Below are 22,369 nucleotides of genomic sequence, written 5' to 3'. Positions count from 1 at the left end.
CTCATGTGTTATTCATTGAATTTATCTAAAAGGACTTCGTGATAACATGCACTGAGCTATCTAGAAATATCACTGCATTGTTTCCTAGTGTGCGACTTTTGTGAATCTAAAGAAGTTTCCTAAAGGGAGAGAGTATCTGAATTCCTCATTGAAGAAGACTTTTGCCGTGGTATATTCATGGCAAATCTGAGGAAGCTGGAAAACTGGGCATGAAATACAAATGCTACTTTCAGGATTATTCACAAAAAAATTTTAGTTTTTCGTAAATCCTTGGCGCCTTGTCAATTAGAGCTAGTGTGCGTTTCCACCACACGAAGCTGTAGCTTCTGAGCACTCAGTCCGTGGTGGCCCATTGTACTCGACAGCCCCATGTAAAGGAATATCCCGGATTCGTTAATGTATCCCAGGATTTCTGTTAGTGGATGTGATGCTCGATCTGATGCTTGATGCGTCCCTAGGCGGGACATTCACATAGGAAATGCTCTGTGGATTCCGCTTCCTCATTACAGGAGGGACACGAATCATCTTGAAAAATTCCTACTCTGAACATATGTCCAGTTAGTGAATTATGGCCAGTCAGTCACTGTGGGAGCTTGTTCTCAGTTTTTGAAGACAGCCCCAACCAATGCTACGGATACTCCAATTGCTGGTTTTGGTCCTGGCATGAGGGAGGTTGACCTCTCTTTCGCTGAAGCATCTGAGATTTGATTTCCCTCTACCCCACAGTGACCAGGTATTCAAAATGATTTCACCTATTGAATCTAGAGGTAGAGTTCAAACGGTTTTTGAATTCCTGAACGATTTTCGAGGTGATCAAAGGACTACTCAATGGCCTTAATGCAGCCTGGCTATCACTGCAGATTGCGATGCGCCTGCCTTTCAACCGCTCTCAATCACCCAGTTTACCGCCCTTAGGATGGCATATACTTCGGCTTGAGAAACCGTTGCATATTTTCCCAAAGGAAAAGCCCATTTCTTGTTTTTATTCGAGAGGTAGACTCCGGCTCTAGAGCCCTGCTCTGTTTTCGAGCCATCGATGTTGATGACTTCCGTATACCACGGCACGCATTCTTGGGAATTCCCAGTTCTCTCTACGTTTGAGGATAAATTCATATCTTCTACCAAACAGATGTATGAGGATCCGAGAATGGGAAGGCATTTTAAGAACTGGATTCAGTACTCCCAGTAACTCTTCCAATGCTCTGTGCCCCCCACATCCGTTGTTTTCCCATAGATCTAATCGAATTAGTCTATGAGCTGCTCTCATTGCAGTAGTTTGAATAAATATATCCAGGGGCTGCGAATTGAGTAATGCATTTAGAGTTGCGCCGAATGTCATGCTGATGGCACCGGTAATACACAGAGACACTGTTCACATTACCACATGAGACCTAAGTCCTCATGTCGAGGCAAAGGTCCGTCTGCATAGCCCATAAGTACTCACTGCTTATGGGTCGTTTTACCTTTACTTCTATATGCTTGTTCCAAACAAGCTTTTTATCTAGAACCACTCCCAAATATTTCTTCGGAGAGTTGAAGGGTTATATCTTTCATCTCTGGAAGGCAAAGTCCATCCAGTTTTCTCCTTTTTCTGAATATACCATTATGATCAGGATTAACTGAAAGACAATGCCTGAGGAACCAACTGTCTATCAGATCAATCAATGACAGTATGGCAGCTTTCACCTTTTCATAGGTAACAACTGTTTTCGCAGTGTTTCAGGTCACCATGCAGCACTTGCGTGTTGAAGGGGTTGCAAGAACCGTCAACTCTCCCCCTACCACTTCTCTTACCCGTTCCCCCGGGTGGTGTACTTCCAGGAAGGCCTGTACCGATTCCAGCCTGGAGCTCGTGAAAGTACCATCGGGTTTTCTAAGAGAGTCCAACTTGACCCAATCATCCCTTTTAAGGATTCTGCACAACCTTGAAATCTCTCTTTCGCCTTCCAATTCGTCACAGTACACTCTAATGCAATCTCGTTACGAACACCTAACAAGCCTCTTATATGCACGCTGTGAGTTTTGGAAATTTGACCAGTCTTTGTTCTTATTGCTTTTGCAAGCACGATTCAGAAATCGTCTCTGATTTCCCAAGCTTTTGCAATTCCCGGTTCCACCAAGGAGCCGTTTTACCGCTCGGGAAATAGGACAAGCCTTTTCATAGCACTCTAAAAGTGTGCAATTCAGAGTTTCCAATTCATCTTCCAGCCCCAAAGGAGTCTTTGTCGCCTAAAGATTTGTACTTTATTGGCAAGAAGTTTATTGAACTTCCATTTTTCTAGGATTTCGTCTCTGTATTGCAGACTGTTCGCCTGCAATGGTTAGACTAAATTCTAAGTAACGGTGATCTTTAAGTCAGACTTCATCTAGCACTCGTTAGTTTATAATCAACTCTAACGACTTTGAAGTGCAGATTGTTAAGTCAATTACTTCACTTCTTCTCTGTTCCAAGAAGGTAGAGAAGCACCCTACGTTTGCAGACCAGCTGAAGTGATGAAATCAAATCGCTTCTCTCCTCTTGGATTGCATTTGCCACTGTCCCGACGAATATGTCGAGGATTCGCATCGCAACCCATGGCTTTGGCACCAGAAAAATGTAGCGGCAGTGCTGCGGTTTGTCAGCTACCAGCAGATAGGAGGAGGCTTTGGCACGCCGCAAACTTAGTCTAATATGTAACGGAAAACGCGTATGCCGCGGTGCGCGCTTTCCCCCACACGGTACCGCTAGATACTCGATCTCCACGTGTTTGATTTCTCTGAGAAAAGCTGCACTTGGAGGTACCGCAGTTCCCATGTCCACATCCAGTGTGTGTCGAAGACCGTCATTGTTTTTCGCTCACAAAATGAAGATGATGCAGTTTTCTTATATATTGAAGTTCAATCTATCTAGGAAAAAGCGGAGCACCATATGGTGAATTCCCTCGAGCACATTCAGACTCTTTTGGTCCAATTCGAATACCAAGCTGAAACCCTCCACGTTTATTTATTTATTTATTTATTTAATTAACGGACAACAAACAGAGAGAATTCCAGTTAATTATTGTCCTCAGGAGGAGGAGGAGAAAGCAAAAAACTTGTCCTACGTTTAAAACTACTTAAAGTAGGCAAGTTAAAAGGACCAAGCTGTTTTGCATTATAATTTCGGCAAAGCCTGGGAATCGGAGAATGAAAATAGACTTCGAGCTCCGCGAAGGGCACGTTGAAAATATCTGCGTTACGTGTGTTATAAGACGCAGGACGGCAGGTGATGTCTTTAGCGGCGGAGCAGTCCATCAGACCCGAGGAAAGTTAAGTAAATGTTCATAAATCCTGATAGGATCTACGCTGTTGTAGGAAGGGCAATTTCAGAAAGCGGAGGCGGGAAGGGTCGAAGGCTTTCGCGAAGTCAGTGTAAATCGTATGCACTGAATTTAGAATTTGACGACAAAGTTGGTAAAGTCAAATGGGACGGTAATTCGCGGCAAGCGAACGATCGCCACTTTTGTGAATGGGGATAATGAGAGCCTCTTTCCACAAGCTGGGAAAATGATTCTCTTCAAGGCTTTTGTTGATAATAAGAGATAGGGGAAGGGAGATGGACTTACCAGTTTTGAGCAAAAAGAAGTTTGGAAGACCATCGTAGCCAGGTCCGACCTTGGCATCAAGTTCGCCAATGAGGTATTCGACAAGGATAGGGATAAGAAGGGGAATGGTAGGCGATGCGGGGCAGGCTACATCTACTATCGGGAGAGATTCGGAGGAAGGGGGAGGAACATAGACTGACGAAAAGCAGCGGCAGAGTAAATCATAAGATAGTTGGGAGGAGTTAGCTGAGAAGTCAGAAAATTTAATGGACGGAGGGGATAACTGGGCAGGGTAGCAGGAGTTGCGAATGTGGGACCAGAAAGGTTTCAGATTTTCGCGCTTTAGTGAGTCTTCCACGCTGGACAAATATTCGTGTCTGCACTTACGTATTAAGGATTTGACCGAGGAACGAAGGGATTTGAAAAAAACTAAGTCAGCAACGTTTCTATCATAGAAGACAGGAACTTCTTTCTCGGAGTCTGTTTTTGACGTAGTTTTTTGTGAATTTCAGTGGTGAACCAGACGGGGTAAGAGCGTAAGCACTTAGGAGAGGAGGAAACGTAACAAGGAAGAAGATCAGATAAAATGGCATAGAAAGTGTTGCAGGGGGACCCAGTTGATTGACGCCAGGGCTGAGTTCAGACCTTCGAAGTTCGCCTTACGAAACTTGAACTTGGTAGGCTTGCGAGCGACAGGAGAGTGGAGTCGGGATATCTGAACATCGAACTCGAGAGCAGGATGATGAGCGTCAGGGGCCACGTAAGACGGAGCATGAAGGGATTGGGAAAGATAACGTACAGGAAGGTTAGAGAGGACAAGGTCAAGAGTGCAATCTAAGTAGTTTCTAGAAAGGATAAATTGGAGGGCCCCACAGGTGTACATGAAAGTGGATAGAGGGAGGGAAGGGTGGGTGGAGTTATTAGGGAGGGAGGGAAGGCCAGGAGTAACGGGCCAGGAGAGCATAGGAAGATTAAAGTCACCACAGAGGATGAAAGGAAGTGAGGGAAACAAAACGGTTAGGGCCTCTGATAATCTGTCGAAGAAATCCTCGTACAGAGAAGGCGGGCTTAGGCAGGGAAAATATACACACGATATGATAAAGGGACATACGTTTGGCGGAAGGACACGTATGGTAATAGAATCGTAGGAGAAGGAGGAAAAGATGATTTCGGCACGGAGAGGAGACAGCTATTAGGGCACCTCCGCCAGTTGTCTTGCCAAGCGCAACACAGTCTCTGTCACAACGAAAGACAGAGTAACCTTTGAGGAGCTCAGAATCTAAAATCCTGTATCCAGCCAGGTTTCAGAAATGCAGATGACATGATGTTGGAATGCTAAGGCAGACAGTTTGAAATCCGACAGCTTGGTCCTTAGACCCCTTACATTTTGATAAAATAGCGTATAGTTATTGGAATCATTCAAGTTCGGCGAGTCAGGCGGGCGGGCCGGAAATTTTCACGAAGCTTAGACCTCTGATAAGGCTTAACGAAGACCCCCTGTGGCCAAAAGGACGATTGGACGATAGCATCGAAGCCACGGGGATATGTCACTTTGAAGGAAGCTATCACTCGGTCAGGAGAGCCATCCTTCGTCAGCTTCACACAGGAAAGAGGTGACAAAGTTGAGTTGCTTTTGCTTCTGATATAGGCCAGAATTTCGTCGGGCGTAGTGGAGTATGCTAGCCTTGACACCAACAGCTGTTTCGGTGGCGAGGCGACGTTCAATTAGGGGCCGCTCGGACGACATGAGGTCGGAAAGGCCTGCGGTTCAGCGGTGGCGAGCGTCGATGATACACAGGAGGAAGCGTGCGGTGGTGCTAATGTAGCGACTGGAGGATAAACGCCAGAACTTCGTAGCGCATCCGATGTTGCGTAGGGAACTTGTCCCTCGGATGGAGTATTTTTCAGTAGGCTAGCGGACGTCATCGGGTTGATACCATATTTTATGGACCCACTGGAATAGAGCGAGGCAGATAGCGTAGTCTCGCTAGTGCTCGATAAAGCAGAAGCGGGGGCAGAATTGTCGGCGATTTTGAAACTGCAAGCTGAATCGACGCCAAAGTCGCCGTGTGTTGATGCATTCCAAATGGAGAAGCCCATCGCGAAAACTTTGATTGTTAAATATTGGCTTCGTTCCGAGCTCCGGCATTTTTTTCCACAGGCATTCCCGGAGAATGGTAAACTGTTCCTTTGGCATTTTACCTCTTCCTTCCCGCCTTCGTATCCGTATTCCTATGGGAGAGACCAGCTTCATTGAGCTTTCTCTCGCTGATTTGATCATCTCCCGACACACCGGTCCTAATCCCCACGCGATGCGCGGATGTAAGTCCTGATGCGGAGCACAATAAAGCTTTGGCCACAAAAGATGTGTTTTATACTTCTTGCGCGCATTATCGCTGATTGAAGAGTCTGGTGAATCCAGTGTGGATCTCACCGGGGTTACCAGTTTATCCTCACCTTCCGCCGAAGATTCCGCTCCCTTGCGTCCGACTTCTCCCCAATTTCTTCTTCTCCCAAGTTGAGAGTTTCCGGACTTTCTTGTGTGGCTAGCTTCGCCATAGGCACTAAATGTAAGCTTTCCATTGAGTCGGAAAGCATGCCTTCTACAGATTTAACCATAGGGGGGCATGAATTTGGTGAGGCATCCAAACTCCGTGCCTTGGTAGCGACATAATTGCTCATGGTAGCGGGTGGATTCGAAATCTGTGACTTCTTACCACTTGGAGAGTTTAAATCCGTTGTTTCCATATTCATGTTTTGGACACCCTTAGTGCAGCACTAAACTACTATAGGCTCCCAGACCGTTACAAGCTGGTGTCCGAGGGGGACGAATTACGGCTTAAGAATACACTTAAGTGTTTCATGCTTATCGTAAGAGACGACTGAAAGATATGCTAGCAACCTGAAAATGTTGGAACTTTATTGCGACCGAAACTTCTACGACCTTACGCCGAATACCTTTGGTTATTAAAAATAGACTAAGACTAGTTTCTGCTATGTGCCCACGCTTCTTGACAATGGTAGCAAAGGTCCCCAAAATATTCGCTTTCTGCAACTTGACCGGGAATTCTAGCAATATAACCTGGACATTCTGGGCATAAGGGAAGTAAAATGGTGGGAGTCCATAGAGTACTCCTTTCCCTCTTATCACATTAATGGCAATGAGCCTTTGTATTCTGGAGAGTCAAGTGGTCGGGTTGTTTTTCACGCCTACCGCAAGGCGCGATTCTTTCACCTGCGAGCTGACAGGCTCTAAATTCAAGATTTCGGTCCCGATTAGGGAGCTTTACATTTGTAAAATGCTATGCACCAACGGAGACTTCCGATATAGTGGAGAAGGATGATTTCTACGAGCAAATAAAAGCAGAGTGAGCTCGATCGGTAGAAGGACCGAATAGCAAGGGGTTTCTTGAACTAACGACTCCCTCCCTCTCCTCCCTTTGGTGAAAGGAATTCTTTGACCTGAAGGCTCCCACAGCCGGGCGAGTGGCCAGACTAAAGTAATGTGTCAAACGGTTTCAGGCTAGTTCTCTGATGACAGGCAGATGTTTAGTTGGTAGTCCAACGGCGTACTGTTGCTGGAGTCCAACACTCTGTTTGCGCACGTGCTCACCTACCCCACTACCAAAAATCTTTCATCATCATCATCATCAACGCCACAACAACCGGTATCTGGTCTAAGCCGGCCTTAATAAGGAAGTCCAAACATTCCAGTATTGCGCCGAAGTCCACCATTCTAATATCCCTAACCAATGGCGTGCTGGCCTACGCCATTGCTCTATCTAAGCCAAAGTCTGCTTTGTCTTCTTTTTCTACCACAGATATTGCTTTTATAGAACTTCCGAGCTGGATCATTCTCATCCATACGGATTATGATTATATTATTGATGAGCTCCTGTGAGAGCTAATAAGTACAGACCACCAAAGTATTATTCACTAGGAGGCGCGAGTCTAATCGCTTGAGAACGAGTAGGCTACGTGGCCTAGATGAACGAATTATGCGGGGAATTTTCCCCTTTTCACCCTCTCGCCAGGACTGAGGATTACGCTAGGCCAAAAGTTACACTGGAAAATGCACGCCGGGATCGTTTGTAGGAAAGATACGAGGGATTTAATGACTGGAAGATTCACTACGCTGGATATCTACTGCAATGGTAAACTTATTATTACCTTTGAGGTGTAGAAACAAACTGGATGAGCAATCAGGAGTTAAACAACTTTGAAAAACTGGGAAAGAGCAATGAGCGCTGGCCTAACGGACGGGGGGGGGGGGGTAGTAGTAGGCAGCGGGTGAGCTGGCCAGGAAAAGAGTAGATGCACCACTTTTTGGACCAGAACCCTACATAATCGGAAAGGGGTTCCTGGTCATGACAATAAGGAAAGAAGAGTAACGGGTGTATTGCTGCTGGGGGGTGGGGGGGGGGGGGATCAAGATCATGGTAGGAGTACAGATGAGCTACTTCAAGCTAAACAACATCTGGGTTCTGTGGGAACAGTCATGAAATCTCGATTATTCTATCCGGCATTAATGGACTTCGGAGAATATTTTATACCGGAAACAACAAAGGGGCTCGATAATTCTTTTAGGACGCACGCAGCTTCCTTGGTATCATGATCGTGATGGTGATGGTTACCACAAGTTTTTTATTCTCTAAATGAAATACCTTTACTGGATTGTGGACATTTATTAAGTGTATACAAAAAAAGTGTAAAGAGTTGATTACACCTACATTTTTCTGCAATTTTTACAATTACAATTGTTTCAACGCAAATCACATCCTTTTTCGTCAAAGACATCCATATTACTCCGATGGGCTCATGATCATTAATACCGTGTACATAGCCTTCATTACCTGTGCAATGATCAAAAGAATATGTTAAAGATACTTTGAGTTGAATCTGGAAATGATAAACGAAAGATATTTAAGCGATGCTGCTCATCAGAAAGATAGAGATAAATTTGTGTAATTGTTTTAGAAAAGATAAAATGTTAATATTATGGTCGACTTTAGGTACATATCGGGAAGCCGATGAAAGCTTTATCACAAATTGTGACCTGATAAAGGTAGATGATCCAGACACAGCACTGCTCAAGTCTAGAAAGATTGGATGATCTTGGTGTCATATTGGAAGATATAACGTATGTATCTCCATTTCCAGTAAGTAAGGGAGAGAAGGCTCAACTACCTGCGGTATGCACCAGCTGAAAGGGCTGTTAAAAAGAGAAAATTTTCTGCTCTGTGTTCTCTCAACACCGAATACTGAAAAGAATCTTAAAAAGGCGACAATTCAGATTAAAGCATAAACGACACATAAGGCCTTATAGGAGAGAACATAGCTATTCTCACCGATAGCCAAGCAGCGATCAAGGCACTTAGGTCCAACCAGGTGAACTCTAAACTGGTATGGGAATGCCTTGAGAGACTGAATACACTCGGCTCGTCCAACAAGGTCTGGATACTTTGGGTTCCAGGCCATGCTGGGCTGGAAGGCAATGAGGCAGCGGATGAACTAGCCAAGAAGGGAGCAGGGATGCCTTTATACGGGCCAGAACCCTTCTGTGGAATCGGAAACGGTTTCATGGCTATGAATCTAAGAAACGAAGAAAAACGGTTGAGGGAACTATATTGGGCGGGCCTACCAGGGATGGAGCAGTCCAGGGTGCTTATTGGGGGATACGAACCCATGCGCACAAAGGATTGCCTAAACCTCACCAAAAAGAACCTCCGAATCATAGTGGGAATTCTCACTGGTCATTGTCGGCTGAACTACCACCTAGGGAAGCTAGGGATATCTACGGACACTGCCTGCAGGTTCTGTGAGGAGGAGGACGAAACCTCTATGCACGTCCTGGGACAGTGTCCAGCACTTGTGCAAAGTAGGTCGATACATCTGGGAGAACACTTAATACCAGATGCAAAGCTGAAACTTCTGGAAGTGGGGAACATACTAAAGTTCCTAACGGTTACTGGCCTGCTTGAGATACTATGATCAACAGGTACACTATAACCAGTAAAAGGGGCACAATAGTTCTTCAAGGACGCGGTGCGACTTTCCCTTAACAAAAATAATAATAATTATAGGAGAGGGGTTAGAAGTTTTCTTCTGGACTAGATGGATATTTTGTTGATATAAAAGGGACTCTTTCATGCCTGCAAAAGGGTATTAACTAGAGATAAAGGGAACGTGGCCAAAAAGTGCGACAAAATGGACATCCTTGGCATTCGAAAAAAAGGACGGTTTACATAATAGCGACATTGCTCCTAGCACTTAGGATTTGCATTGCTAGAACTCTTCCGAAGTTAACTCTACAGAAATCTTTGCAATGACATGTGGATCATGGATTAGGTTAGTGGAACCCCGACTTGAGTGACGCGTGGACAAACCAAACGGGATTGCAAGAGGCATTTTTGTGATTCCTATGGTAGACGGCATGTGTTTGTATAGCTGCTACACTGATGACCACCAATAATCCAAGGAAGTCCAATCCATTGTTAAGTTTTGTGCAACTGGACGTAATGTTGGTAAACGAAAGTAATTTAAATACCTACCAAAAAGAAAACGACAATAACGCCACGGATAGGGACTGACCTCACGCCGAAGATCTTTGGTTATCGAAACGAACGAACTCTGGAGAGTATTTCATTTGCCACCGTAATGGCAATGTCCTTCTGTACTCTGGACAGTCAAGTAGGAGTAGATGCGAATCCGGTGTTCAGTTGTTTCTGACAGCTACCGCGAGATGCGCGCTCCTGACCTAGTAGCCGGTTTCTGACGGACTTTTTACTAGAAGATTTCGGTTCAGGTTAAGGAACATCATAATTGTACAATGCTATGCACCAATGGTCGATATAGTTGAGAGGATGCTTTCTACGAGCAATTACACGTAGGTCAGGAGAGGCTTTCTAAAGGTAACATTGTGATCGTGATGGGTGATCTGAATGCCAAGGTGGGCACCGAAAACACCTTACTCGGACATGTAAAACACCGTTTAGGCCACCGTAATGGTAATCTTGGGAGGTTTGTCGATTTCTGTACCTTCCACCGACCAGTTGTTGGTGGCACATTGTTCGAGCGCAAAGCCTACCATAAGGTCAGTTGGCTGTGACAGTGGCAAAGACTTGATGATCAGCTAATGAAACTCATCATTATATCAGCTGATGCACTATTCACTTTTTCGTCGCATACGCACCAGAGACAGGTCGACCTGATGCTGAGGAAGATGCCTTCAGGTTGTTTTGAAAATGAAGCCATCTATAAAGCAGCGTGAAGAACGCATTGGTCCATCACGTATTAAGTGCTGACGATTTCAGTAGAAAATGGAAGAGATGATCCCGCTTACGCGATTACCGACCATTACGAATGTGGAAAAATCACGAATCCATGTTAAAAACATGGTTCACAAAGCGGGCTATGCAACCCTCGGGACTACTACAATTTGTTTGTTTTTCACTTCCCCAAGCACTGCTGACAGGTGAAATGTCAGGCCAAGTGGAGAAACCAATCAAACGAGTGAAATTGGGGATAGTAGCACGGAACTGATGACATCACATCTATGCTATGGAAAGCGAGCAATTGGGACCAAACATATTGGCACAGTGAATTGTTCAATCGATTTATTGAGGAGGGTAGATCACCATCTGACTGGCAAGAAAGTACCACAGTTGCAATATGGAAAAAGAAAGGTAGTCAAACAGAATGTTCAAATTACCTTCCGATCCGGTTGCTGTTCCAAACCATGAAGATTTTTAACTTACGATCAAAAAACCGTAACCATACGCCTCATAGCCGCGAAGTCTCTACAGACACTCGTCGGGAGGTAGAGGATCTAAAGACAATGATGACGACACTTGCGGATGCAATTTCCAAACTTAGGGCGACTATAGGTGCTTTGCGTTCGCTAGGTAGATCCCGATCGCAGTCACGGTCGAGGTCTGCTTCCCGAAAAGGGCGTTCAGGCAGTCGCCCGCCTGGACCCTCTACTCTGGTAGCACCATAAATTCGGAGCTCAAGCGACTAAACGTACCACCAGATGCAATTTCAATACACCAAAAAACTAGTGTCTCTCACGTTGCCATACAACTGTCGATCCTCTGAGCTTTTAACGTTTTGGTCGACACGGGCGCTAAGGTGTCGGTTCTCCCCGTACCCCATCCAAACACATTGATATCGCAAAATCTGTGATTGGATACCGCAAACTCCTCTCCCATCCGTACTTGCGGCTATAGGCAGCTGGACGTGAGTCTCGGATTGTGCCGAACGTTTTTGTGGCGATCCGTTTTGACGGGCGTTAGTACTCTCATTTTAGGCGCAGATTTTCTGTATCACTATCAGCTATTGGTGGACCTGCATAACAAAGCCTTAAAAGACCGCGCAGCGTCCTTAAAGTCATCAGGAAAAATTTTCACAGACACGGATGACACTTATTCCATTGTTTCCGGGGACGTTGCGACTATCGCATTCTTGCATTCCTCCGAAAATATCGTAACATCACAACTGAAAGTAGTTTCTCCCAGCCGGTTAAGCACGATGTGCAGCACCACATCGACCCTACCGGCTTCCCGATCTTCTCAAAGGTGCGTACCCTATCACTCCAAAAGCTAGCTGTTGCAAAGAAAGAGTTCGATGATCTCATAAAACAGGGCACTTGTACACCTTCTAATAGTTGTGAGAGAGAGAGTTTTTGCGGAGATTACAGGCGCCTGAATGCTCAGACTATTCCCGACGACCCTGTTCTACTACCGCCATTGTTGCATTCACTGACCACTTGCCGTGTTTTGACGACTTTGGATCTGGCCAAGGTGTATCACCAAATCCCTGTCGCTCCCGGAGACATATCGAAAACGACTATTTGCACATCTTTCGGACTGTTCGAGTTCACCAGGATAACATTTTGCTTGTGCAAAGCTGTACAGACTTTCCAGAGGTTCATCTACTCTGTTTTACGAAACTTAAACTTCTGTTTCGTTTACATGGATAATGTTTGGGTCGCCTTTTCTTTCGAATTTAGACCATCTCGAGGGTAATTTTTCAACGTCTCCTTGAGGCCGGGCTCGTTCTGATTGTTGACAAATGTAAATTTCTACGGAACCAGCTGAAATTTCTCGGCCACATGATCATCCCTGACGGAATTCTACCTTCCCCTGCCAACCATGGTGAAAGATCTGTGAAGGTTCTTGGGCATGTTAAACTTCTATCGTCGTTCCCTGCCTAAGGTCACTCATCACCAAGCGATCCTCAACGTTCACTTATCTGAGCCTAAAACGAAAGACTCCCGCGAGATTCCATGGTCTACTTAGGCCGTCCAGGTGTTTAAAACTCTTAAACAACTTGTTGATACTCCTTTACTGGTATATCCTAGGCCAGATGCACTGCTAGCGGTGGTTTTCGATGCCTCGGACGCAGCGGTAGGCGCTGCTATTCACAAACGGGTGAACCAAACCTGACAACCGTTGAGCTTCTTTTCGAAGCAACTTCACCAAGCTCAAGATAACTACAGCGCCCACGATCGTGAGCTAGTCACCGCGTACCTCTCCATTAAATACTTCCGCTTCTTCCTTGACGGCAGGCCATTCACCGTGTTCACACGTTCACACCACATGCCCCTTACTTTCGCCTTTAAACAAAAGCCCGACAAAGCCGACATCCAACACTTGTCTGTAAAAGGCAGTGTTATTACAGACGCTTCGTCTCGAATCTCGAAAATCACAGTCCCCGCCGTGGTCGATTATACGCGGCGAGGAGCAGAAATATGACGCAGAGTTTCAGAGACTGAGGACAAATTCCAAATACAAGTTCAAGGAGTTTCTAATCTTCGACTCAAACTCCTACTTACTCTGCGAGACCTCAGACAAAATAGCTAGGCCATTTATTAAGGCTGATTTTCGCAAGGAAGTATTTCACGCAATATATGATGCTACGCCCCCCAGGCATCAGGACAAGGAACCAGTTAGTCGCTAGAAAATACTTCTGGCCAATAAGGACAAGTGTTAAATCAGGAAGTTCGCAGAAAAGGAAGAAGGCGCATTCCCTCGGGCGACTAAGCGCTTCCACGCTGTCCACCTCGACATCATTGGCACTTTGCAAGATTTGCACGGATACAAGTATTGCCTCACAATCATCGACAGCTTTACGCAGTGGCCTGAAGCAATACATCTGGCTGACATTATGGCACAATCATGTGCCGATACCCTCTGTTGAGAATGGATCCAGCCAGCCGCAATCATCATGGACCAGGGAATGCAGTTTGGGTCTACTCTTTTCTCGGAGTCGCCAAGTTCCTGGCTTCCACTGCATAACATACGCAGTCCAATGGCATGCGGGAACGTAGGCACCAGACGCTAAAAGTCACCTTAATGGTCGTGACGATCAGTCGTGGTCGCAGTCCTTATCTTTCGTCCTGCTCGGCCTTCGCAGAGCTCATCTAGAGTAGGTCACGGCCAGCAACGCGGAGTTGGTCTACCGTAAGATTCTGTGATTCCCCGCCAACCCTGTGCTGGATATCAGAGCAGAGTTAAGTGACTCCAGCATGCTGCGTCTGCTCAGGGACGCATTTTTGAAACTGTGGCTGACTTCTTCTTCCCAACATACGACGTGGGATTCGACAACCCCACGGACCTCGAGATATGCCTGCAAGTCGTAATTAGAGTGGACGCTCCTCGGAGGCCGCTGCAACCACCATACGAGGGCTCCTTTAAAATCTTGGAGCGACGGAAGCACTCCTTCAAGTTCGATTTTCGGGTGGGCTCACCTGAGTCTCCTAGTCGGGGCTGAAAGCCTTCGCCGAAGCAGGAGACGCTCCAAACGTCCGTGAAGCATCAGGTTCGCCCCTCCCTCCCCCCCCCCCCTCATTAACCCTTTAATATCAATACTAAAAGCTACATTAGTGAAATAAATAACGCTAAAACAGGGTACCTAGCCGGCCCCTTCTAAAAGTCACAATCTCAAAGCGTTGAAAGTAAAAATTTTCATTAAGTTTCGGAATTACCTGGTTCCCTTAAGTCGGCCACACATGACAGGGATGATGAAAACAACGTTCAACTTTAGGAAGCTCCTGCAGTATACTCATTACAAAACATCCAGAGACAGTATGACCCAGGCGAATGACGCCAAAATCATGTAGGGTACTTTTTGGTTACTTGGGAGTTTTGATGGGACATGTTAATTACCTAAAGTCAAGCACTTTCTTCTTTCACAAGGAAATAGCTAAAGTTACTAGGATAATAGAGGAGCCCGAATAATTTTCATCCAGGGCTGGGGCTTTCTCTGTTTGGCCCTGCGAGCTACACACCTACGATTGGCTAACTACACTTACTCAAGTTCGTATACGTTGCTGGATATAATCCTCATTAACCCTAATTGACAAAATATTATACTCAACCTAATATCCTTACTTACGGACATGAAAGTAGCCAAAGTGATCGGTATCTGTTTTCCAGCCAAGATAACTTTTTTCTCCTGCGTCATCTGCATGAATATGATAAGATGCTTCCGGAATCTTGGTGATAGGTCCATCCAATTTGACGAGTAGAGCATAAAAACCATCTGATCCGTCTTTTCCATAAACTTATTTGAATAGTAGCAGGATGGAAAAACCTCGGTTATTTCCGCTAACATGAGTATGAATATTGCCGTAGTTTCGGCCAACGTTGGCGAAAATCTGAGGTATATCACACCCGAGGTTGAAAATGCAAGAATGGATGCGATGAATTGAAAGAAAATTGTAAAGGAGAGATTGTTCTCTATTATTTTGAAGATACTGTGAAGAGAAATAGAGAAGAATTTGTTGTATTTTACTCGATTAAAACCGATAAACCTACTTACTCCATTATAATCCGATGATCCTCTAAACATTGTATGAAGTCTTGGAAACTTTCCTCCTCCGTTTTCTCTGGATCATAATGAATCTCTGCAAAACGTTCCATGATTATTTGTAGATGCGCGCTTAGTACACAAAGATACAAGGCTCTGAGGAAATCATTTGCTACCTGTTCCAGGGACAATTGGAGCTGAAAAATTGTCTGTATGAGCAATGAGACCCAGTATCGAAATGCGTTCTTCCTCCAGTCATAGGGGAACCAAGATTCAAATCCCAGCTTCGTACGATGAGAAAGCGCGGCAGCAATGGCATACATTGAATTCACCCCCAGATAGAACACGATAACAATCTGTGAAATCATCCTGCAAAAGTTGATTACTTTTGTTAATTTATCCTTTTGCCTGTCCGTCATAGGTCGACTGTCAAGGCGTTCCAGCTGTCGATTGATTTCAATGAGACTGGGTCTCAGCCTCAGGATCACGAAGAACTTGATGGAGCAGGTTGTCACACAAAGATTCATAGGAACATTCCCCAATAACTCCCTCAAATTACTCACATAAAACAGCTGAATGATAAACGTGGAATAGTGGCAAATATTTGTAAGGACATAATTGGTAACAACGTGTATTTTGTGCCGCAGACGATAGTCTTCCGTAATAACCATTCCTTGGAACTTCAACGAAAAATAAACAAATTCAAAGGCGCGGATACTTTCAATTTTGTTTTCAGCTGACATTGTCGGAAGGAATATCTTTGGTCTTTTCGAGGACATTTTAATTTTTCGCTGTGCGGATTGATATTTTCAATCTCTTATTGGGAATGTGCGAATGTTCACTGAAAATAATTCACCCGACCTGTTCGAGGGACAATAACCACCTGGTTCGTGGGAAAATTTAAACAAGTCCTTGGGCACGATGACAGGATAAATACCAGTTTCCTTCGGTTCAGAGCTGACAGCGTGGAAAAGATACATTTGTAATACTACACCATACAAAAAGATATATATCCATCTTCAGGGATTTTTTTTGTAAAGAAAAAGGCTAGTTACATGTTGAAGGTTACATTTTCACACAAGCTATTTTATTTTCAAGGATAACTTCTCGGATCCTTCGATTTATTGACAGTTTTAGGTTTCCTTATACGTTATTCATTGCTTTTATCTGGTAGGTTAGGTTAGGGGGAGGAAATGGGGGAACCCACGTAGTTTCTTGCACTGAGATAGCACAGTCGGCTCATTCTACTTTTGCCAATGTGAGGACTTTCTTTAAGTCAAAGAGCGATCAGATTGCTTGCTGTAGAAGACCCTTCCGTGGTATATATGTAGTATTCATCTTAAGTCTGAAGACGCTGAACTGACGGACGTTCTTAGACCCGTTCAAAACTTCTTATCGGCGCTCATATGGTGGTTGCAAGGACTTTTGGGAAGGAGTCACCCGAACGAAGATGTGTGTGCAGACATCCAGGTCCTTGGGGGTGTTAGCCCTCGTCGAAGAATGACGGAATGGTGGAGGTGATTTTAATCTTTCCGCGGTGTCCCGCAAAAGCCCAGTGATGGAAAGGGCTGTCCTGGTATCAAACATCTGATTACTAGGGAGTCTCAAATTCTCCCCGTGTACTTGTTCGGCGGAGCTGGCGGCAAACTCTTCACGATGGGCTGTACATAGGCCAAGGAAAACGAAAGGCAGGACTTGTGACCATGATGAGTCATCGTATGCCATTAAAGCTGCCTTCAGAGTCTTATGTCAGCGTTCCACCATCCCATTGGATTGCATCGTTCCCGTGCAGAGCCGGACGAATCCGTTCCGTTAATTAGCCCGCGCCTCCACACTATCTCACCTTCAATTGATGCCGCGCTTCAGCGACAAACCCTGGCCCTGGCCCGCCAACTTTAGGGGCGCTGATTAAATCTCACGCGCCGTACACCCCTTCTCCCCGAAACGTCAGCTCTGGAGACAAAGGCTTTAACCTGGACGCAGAGACGTTCTTGGGCCTGCCGGCGACTTCAACCCTACAAAATTGCTTCCTTTTGTTCAGCACTTCATATCCTCATATGGTTGCTGCAAGCTCTCTCGGAAAATATCCACGCGAACCAAGACGTGTGTGCGGGCATCCAGGTCCTTGGGGGTGTTAGCCCTCGTCGAAGAATGACGGGATGGCGGAGGTGATTTTAATCTTGCCACGGTGTCCCGAAGCAAAACGCAAAAGCCCAGTGATGGAAAGGGAGATCCTGGTATCAAACATAGGATTACTAGGGAGTCTCACATTCTCCCCGTGTACTTGTTCGCCGGAGCTGACGGTAAACTCTTCACGATGGGCTGTACGTAGGCCAAGTAAAACGGAAGGCTGTACTTGCGACCAAGAGGAGTTATCGTGTGCCATTATAGCGGCCTTCAGTGTCCTATGCCAGCGTTCCAACATCCCATTGGATTCCGGGTGGTACGCAGTCATCCGGTGGTGTTTGAAGCCCAGGAGTTTGCCCAACTCCGAGAACAGGGTAGACTCGAACTGCGTTCGCTGGTCAGTAATGACTTCAGCTGGAACCACAAAGCGTGGGACCCATTCCCGACAAAGGTCCTCGGCGAACGATTGTGCAGAAATGTCGGCCAGAGGTATTGCTACAAGCCACTGTGGAACCTATCGATGATTGTGAGCCGATACTTGAAGGCATGCGAATCCTCCAAGGGGTCAATAATGTCGATGTGAATCAGGTGAAAACGCTTTGTAAACCGAGGGAATGAGCCTACTTCTTTCTGTACGTCCTTGGTGGTGCTCTGAGGTGGCGGGGAGGAAGGCGGAGCGGCAACCCTGTCGGCCAAACCAAAACCAAATGGCCGAGGAGAACCTCCATAGTGGTGGCACCGGGAGACGCTATACTCACTTCGGTTTGCCGGCCATGATGCAGTAGGCGAATGCTCCAAAGGCCTAATTAGGACGTGAAGTGGCAAATTGGTCACGAAACCTTACCAGGGGTATACTGGTACCATGGGAACCGGGATAGCCCCTGGACTCTCATACTTCGGGTGAACTCCCGTTGTATGTGAGTACAACTCGGTTGTTTGCGTTTGGTCCCCTAGTGGAAGTTTCATGGGGGTTGTGGTTATGCTCAAGCGAGAAGAGACCTTCGGGCCTAAGAAGATCGAGGAATTAAGTCGTCCAGACAGGTGCTCACGTTAAACCCTCAAGGACTTAACTGTACGTCCTTGGTGACTTTACACTTCTGGCGCGCTATGTACTGTCTGGCACAAGCCGAATCATTGTCTGAATGCCTGGGTGCGCAGAATCGTGTACTGCGTGGAATACTTCCTTGGGAAAAGCGGCCGGAAAACATTTCTTGTGCCCCTTTTCAGAGGTCTTGCATAGTATTTCGGAGGATGAGCTGAAAAGGGGAAACTCTCCAAATTTATATTTGGCTCTTATACCTGCGGCTCTGAAGTGTTGTGTCATCTTTCTGTACCCCGGAGATTGCCGAAAAATCGACCATGGCGGAGATAGAAACGTCTGAAATGCATGACAAAGCATCTGCAATTGTATTATCGTTGCCAGACACGTGCTGGACGTTCGAAGTAAACTGGTTTATGACGCTCAGCTGCCGGAGTTGACGCTTTGTCGGGCATCTGCTTGAAAGCGAAGGTAAGAGGCTCCTGGCTCGTAAACACTGTGGACGACCTGCCTTCTAGGTAGTATCGGAAGTACTTAATTGCCATGTACACGGCTAATAGCTCACGATCATAGGTGATGAAGTTCTGTTAAACTGTATTCAATTTCTTGGAAAGAAATTTAACAGCTGTCAGATTTGGTTCACCTTTTGATGCAGGGCAGCACCTACTGCGATGTCTAACGCATCGACGAATACGGCTGGGGATGAATTTGTTTGAGAGAATAGCAGGAGTGTAGCGCCCGCCAGCTGTTGTTTGGCTAGCTCAAAAGTCTGGACGACCTCTGTAGACCACCCAATCACGCGTGAGTCTTTGATCTGGGGTCCAGACAAGTAGGTATTGAGGATCGCTTCATGTTGCGGGCTTTGGGCAAGAAACGACGATAGAAGTTTAACATGCCCAAAAACCTTCGCAGATCCTTGACCGTTTTAGGTTATGGAAAGTCTGTGATTGCCTGAGCCTTTACCGGTTCCGGTTCGATTCGCCCATGGGAAATCGGGTGGCCTAAAAAATTTACCTGCTGTTGAAGGAATTTGCACTTTTCAACGTTAAGCACAGGATCGGTCTCAAGTAGACGTTGAAAAATGTATTCGAGATGTTCAAAATGCTCAGGCCTAGAGGAAGAAGCGACCAAAACATCATCCAAGTAAACAAAACAAAAGTTAAGATTTCGCAGGACAGAGTGGATGAACCTTTGAAAAGTTTGGGCCGTATTGTGATCAAAAGGCATCCGTGTGAACTCGTACAGTCCAAAAGGTGCGCATATTGCCGTTTTCGGAATATCTTCTGGAGCTACAGGGATTTGATGGTATGCCTTGGTTAAGTCCAAGTCTTAAAAACAGGGTAGTTAGCGAGGTTATTCGCAAAGTCGTGGATGAGTAGTATAGGATAGCGGTCTGGAATGATCTGAACATTCAGACCTTTGTAATCCCCACATGGTCTCCTTCGTCGTTGGACTTTGGGACCATGTGAAGTGGAAAAGATGAGCAGCTGTTTGATGGTCTGCAAATACCTTGCTTTAAAAGTGTGTCAAATTCTTTCTTAGCAACAGCGAGCTTCTGGAGCGATTATGGACACACCTTCGAAAAGATATGAGAGTCAGTAGTGCAGATGTGGTGCTGCACATCATGCTTAGCTGGCTGCGAGAGACTATTTTCGGTACTTATGTTGCCGAATTTTTGAAATAGTGCGCGAATGCAAAGGTCCCCTACTTCTTCAAAAATGATGGAAATACTGACAGCAGTGCAGGTGGCAACTTTTACTAAATGCCCGAGCGAAGTTACGGGAGATTTAGATTAGGTCTCCTAGATCCACTAGAAGAACCAAGGATGAATGGCTGCTCATGATTTCAACCTTGCACTGGAAAAAACGGAATTAGCTATCCTGAATAAAAAGGGAATGCTACCCCTGCGTCCCATATCGATGGACGAGTTGATAATTGAGTCAAAATCAAACTACTTTGACTGACTCTTGATTCAATTATGAGTTTTTTCGAGCAATTCAAAGCAGCAGCGGACAAGGCTGCAGCTGAAATTTCGGCCTTAAGCTGGTTAATTGCAAATATTGGGGTATAGGTCCAGCAGGTGACGCACGTCTCCTGATCAGTTCATCGCAGTTTGCTCTGCTCTACGGCGCATAGGTATGGGCTGACGCTTTTGGCAGGAAGGTATATCACAAACGTCTTGCATAAGTACAGAGACGGGAGCTTTGCGGATGACGTCTGCGTACCGCATTGTCTCTGAATCGGCCTTGATGGTGATCGCGGGAGTGATCCCCGTTGTCCTTCTTGCCAAGAAGTGTGAAGCCATATACAAACGCAAGGAAGAAGAGCCAAGGGAGGTGGTTGCTCGTAAAGAACGGTAACGTACACTGGATGAGTGGCAACTCTCTTGGCAAAATGGGACTAGAGGCATATGGACTGCGTGACTCATTACCAACTTAGGAGCGTGGCTGAATCGAAAACATGGTGTAGGATTAGATTCGTCGGTAGCTCTATTTAAACACAAGGGATCTCTCAATATTGTCGAGGAGATGGTGCGGAGCGCTAACAGGCTATTCTCGTTGCAAGGAAGATAGAGCTCGACCAGTGGAGGGACCGGATGGTAGGGGGTTCCTTGGACTAACAGTTCTTTTCCTCCTCTCCCCTCCCGTTTGATGAAAGAAAGGCGTTTAGTTGGTAGTCCGACGACTTGCCGTCGTGGGATTCCAACACTCTGTGCGTAAATGCATTGCCCTATCCTATCTTTCAAAAAACCTTTTTCCCGGGGGGAATTTTTTAATTATGGTGGCCTTCGTATTGGTCTGGTTTATTTTCCTCAATATCTCATCGTTGTTCAATGGCAAACGATGTCCTTGTTCTATTAAATGTTTGGCAAGCATTGACTTTATAAGTGGATTTCTGCTCTTTCTTGCATATTCGACCTCTTTTATCTATTCCATTATCTGGATGAGGACAAGTATTTGATCTGCCCTATATAAATTCGGCCCTAATCTAGGGAGGAAACTCTATGTATCGCGTTCTTTTTGGTTCACTTTTTCGTGTCCTTAACCTATTTTGTCCGAGTAGCTCGGAATCAACGTTCATACCTTTCGATATTATGCATTAGCTACGAATGGGTTTGGCTCTTGGAGGAATGTTGGAAGTTGTTTTGAAGTCTGGCGTACTTTCTTTTGGATCCGATTTCCAACGATGTTCCTGTTGTGCTCGTTTTTCTTGACTGTGTCCAGGATGTAATTTGATTCCTTTTTTCTCCTCTCCTCATTGAGCCGTGGTTTGAGGTTCTTTTTGAGTTGGTTTCTTGTAAATGTCCAATTCCAAGTGCCCTCGTTGTCGGGTTATTTTGAAATCTACGAGAGGTATCGCCCGTTCTTTTTCGATCTCCGTCGTTTTTATACACCCCATTGAGTTCCTTCAGGATTGCTCCTGTCGAGATCCACATTCTTCACACATATCTTGGAGGATTGCCCATTCCTGCCCGGGAGATTGTTTTACAGAATTCATTTCTGAATGCAAAATAAGACCAGATTTCTACACAATTTGACCTTCATCCTGCATTCAATTGAGTTTTCGTGTGTACAGGGCTTCCTTCATCGGCATGTTTGGAAACGGCGCTTTTACGCCGAAGGATACCAGTATTTCCTCATTTTGTATCCTTCCGACTTCCCTCCTGTTTCCCACTGTCTGCTATACTATTTTTAGACCTACCCTTTTTGTTTTTTGCGGGAGCCTTTTAGCAACATTTTGGGTTGTTGAATTCGTTTCCGCTCTTTGACCTCTTTGCCTTCTTTATCCATTTTGGGGAGGCATTTGATTCTGGGCGGAGGGTTGATCA

At 45.6% G+C, this 22,369-nt stretch overlaps 1 protein-coding gene across 1 annotated transcript; it reads right to left on the bottom strand.

Annotated features, from left to right (window-relative positions):
* Positions 1–8,327: 8,327 nt before the first annotated feature.
* On the bottom strand, positions 8,328–16,166 carry LOC119655378 (odorant receptor 33a-like). Its single transcript, XM_038061246.1, has 3 exons — positions 15,387–16,166; positions 14,961–15,321; positions 8,328–8,416 (listed from the first exon to the last, which is right to left on the bottom strand). The coding sequence occupies exons 1-3, from the start codon at positions 16,151–16,153 to the stop codon at positions 8,366–8,368; spliced, it is 1,179 nt and encodes a 392-aa protein (XP_037917174.1). The 5' UTR covers positions 16,154–16,166; the 3' UTR covers positions 8,328–8,365.
* Between the last annotated feature and the right edge of the window lie 6,203 nt (positions 16,167–22,369).

Source organism: Hermetia illucens, chromosome 4 (assembly GCF_905115235.1).
Source record: "Hermetia illucens chromosome 4, iHerIll2.2.curated.20191125, whole genome shotgun sequence".
NCBI lineage: Eukaryota > Metazoa > Arthropoda > Insecta > Diptera > Stratiomyidae > Hermetia > Hermetia illucens.
Note: the sequence above shows the minus strand (reverse complement) of the source record. Positions and strands in the feature narration are given on the sequence as shown.

Excerpts from the sequence above, each read along its gene's own strand:
- LOC119655378 (XM_038061246.1), bottom strand. The coding sequence starts at position 16,153 with ATGTCCTCGAAAAGACCAAAGATATTCCTTCCGACAATGTCAGCTGAA. Across the intron at positions 15,322-15,386 it reads GATCATCGGATTATAATGGA|TATCTTCAAAATAATAGAGA; the intron begins GTAAGTAGGTTT and ends TTCTCTTCACAG. Across the intron at positions 8,417-14,960 it reads CTTTGGCTACTTTCATGTCC|GTAATGAAGGCTATGTACAC; the intron begins GTAAGTAAGGAT and ends ATCATTGCACAG.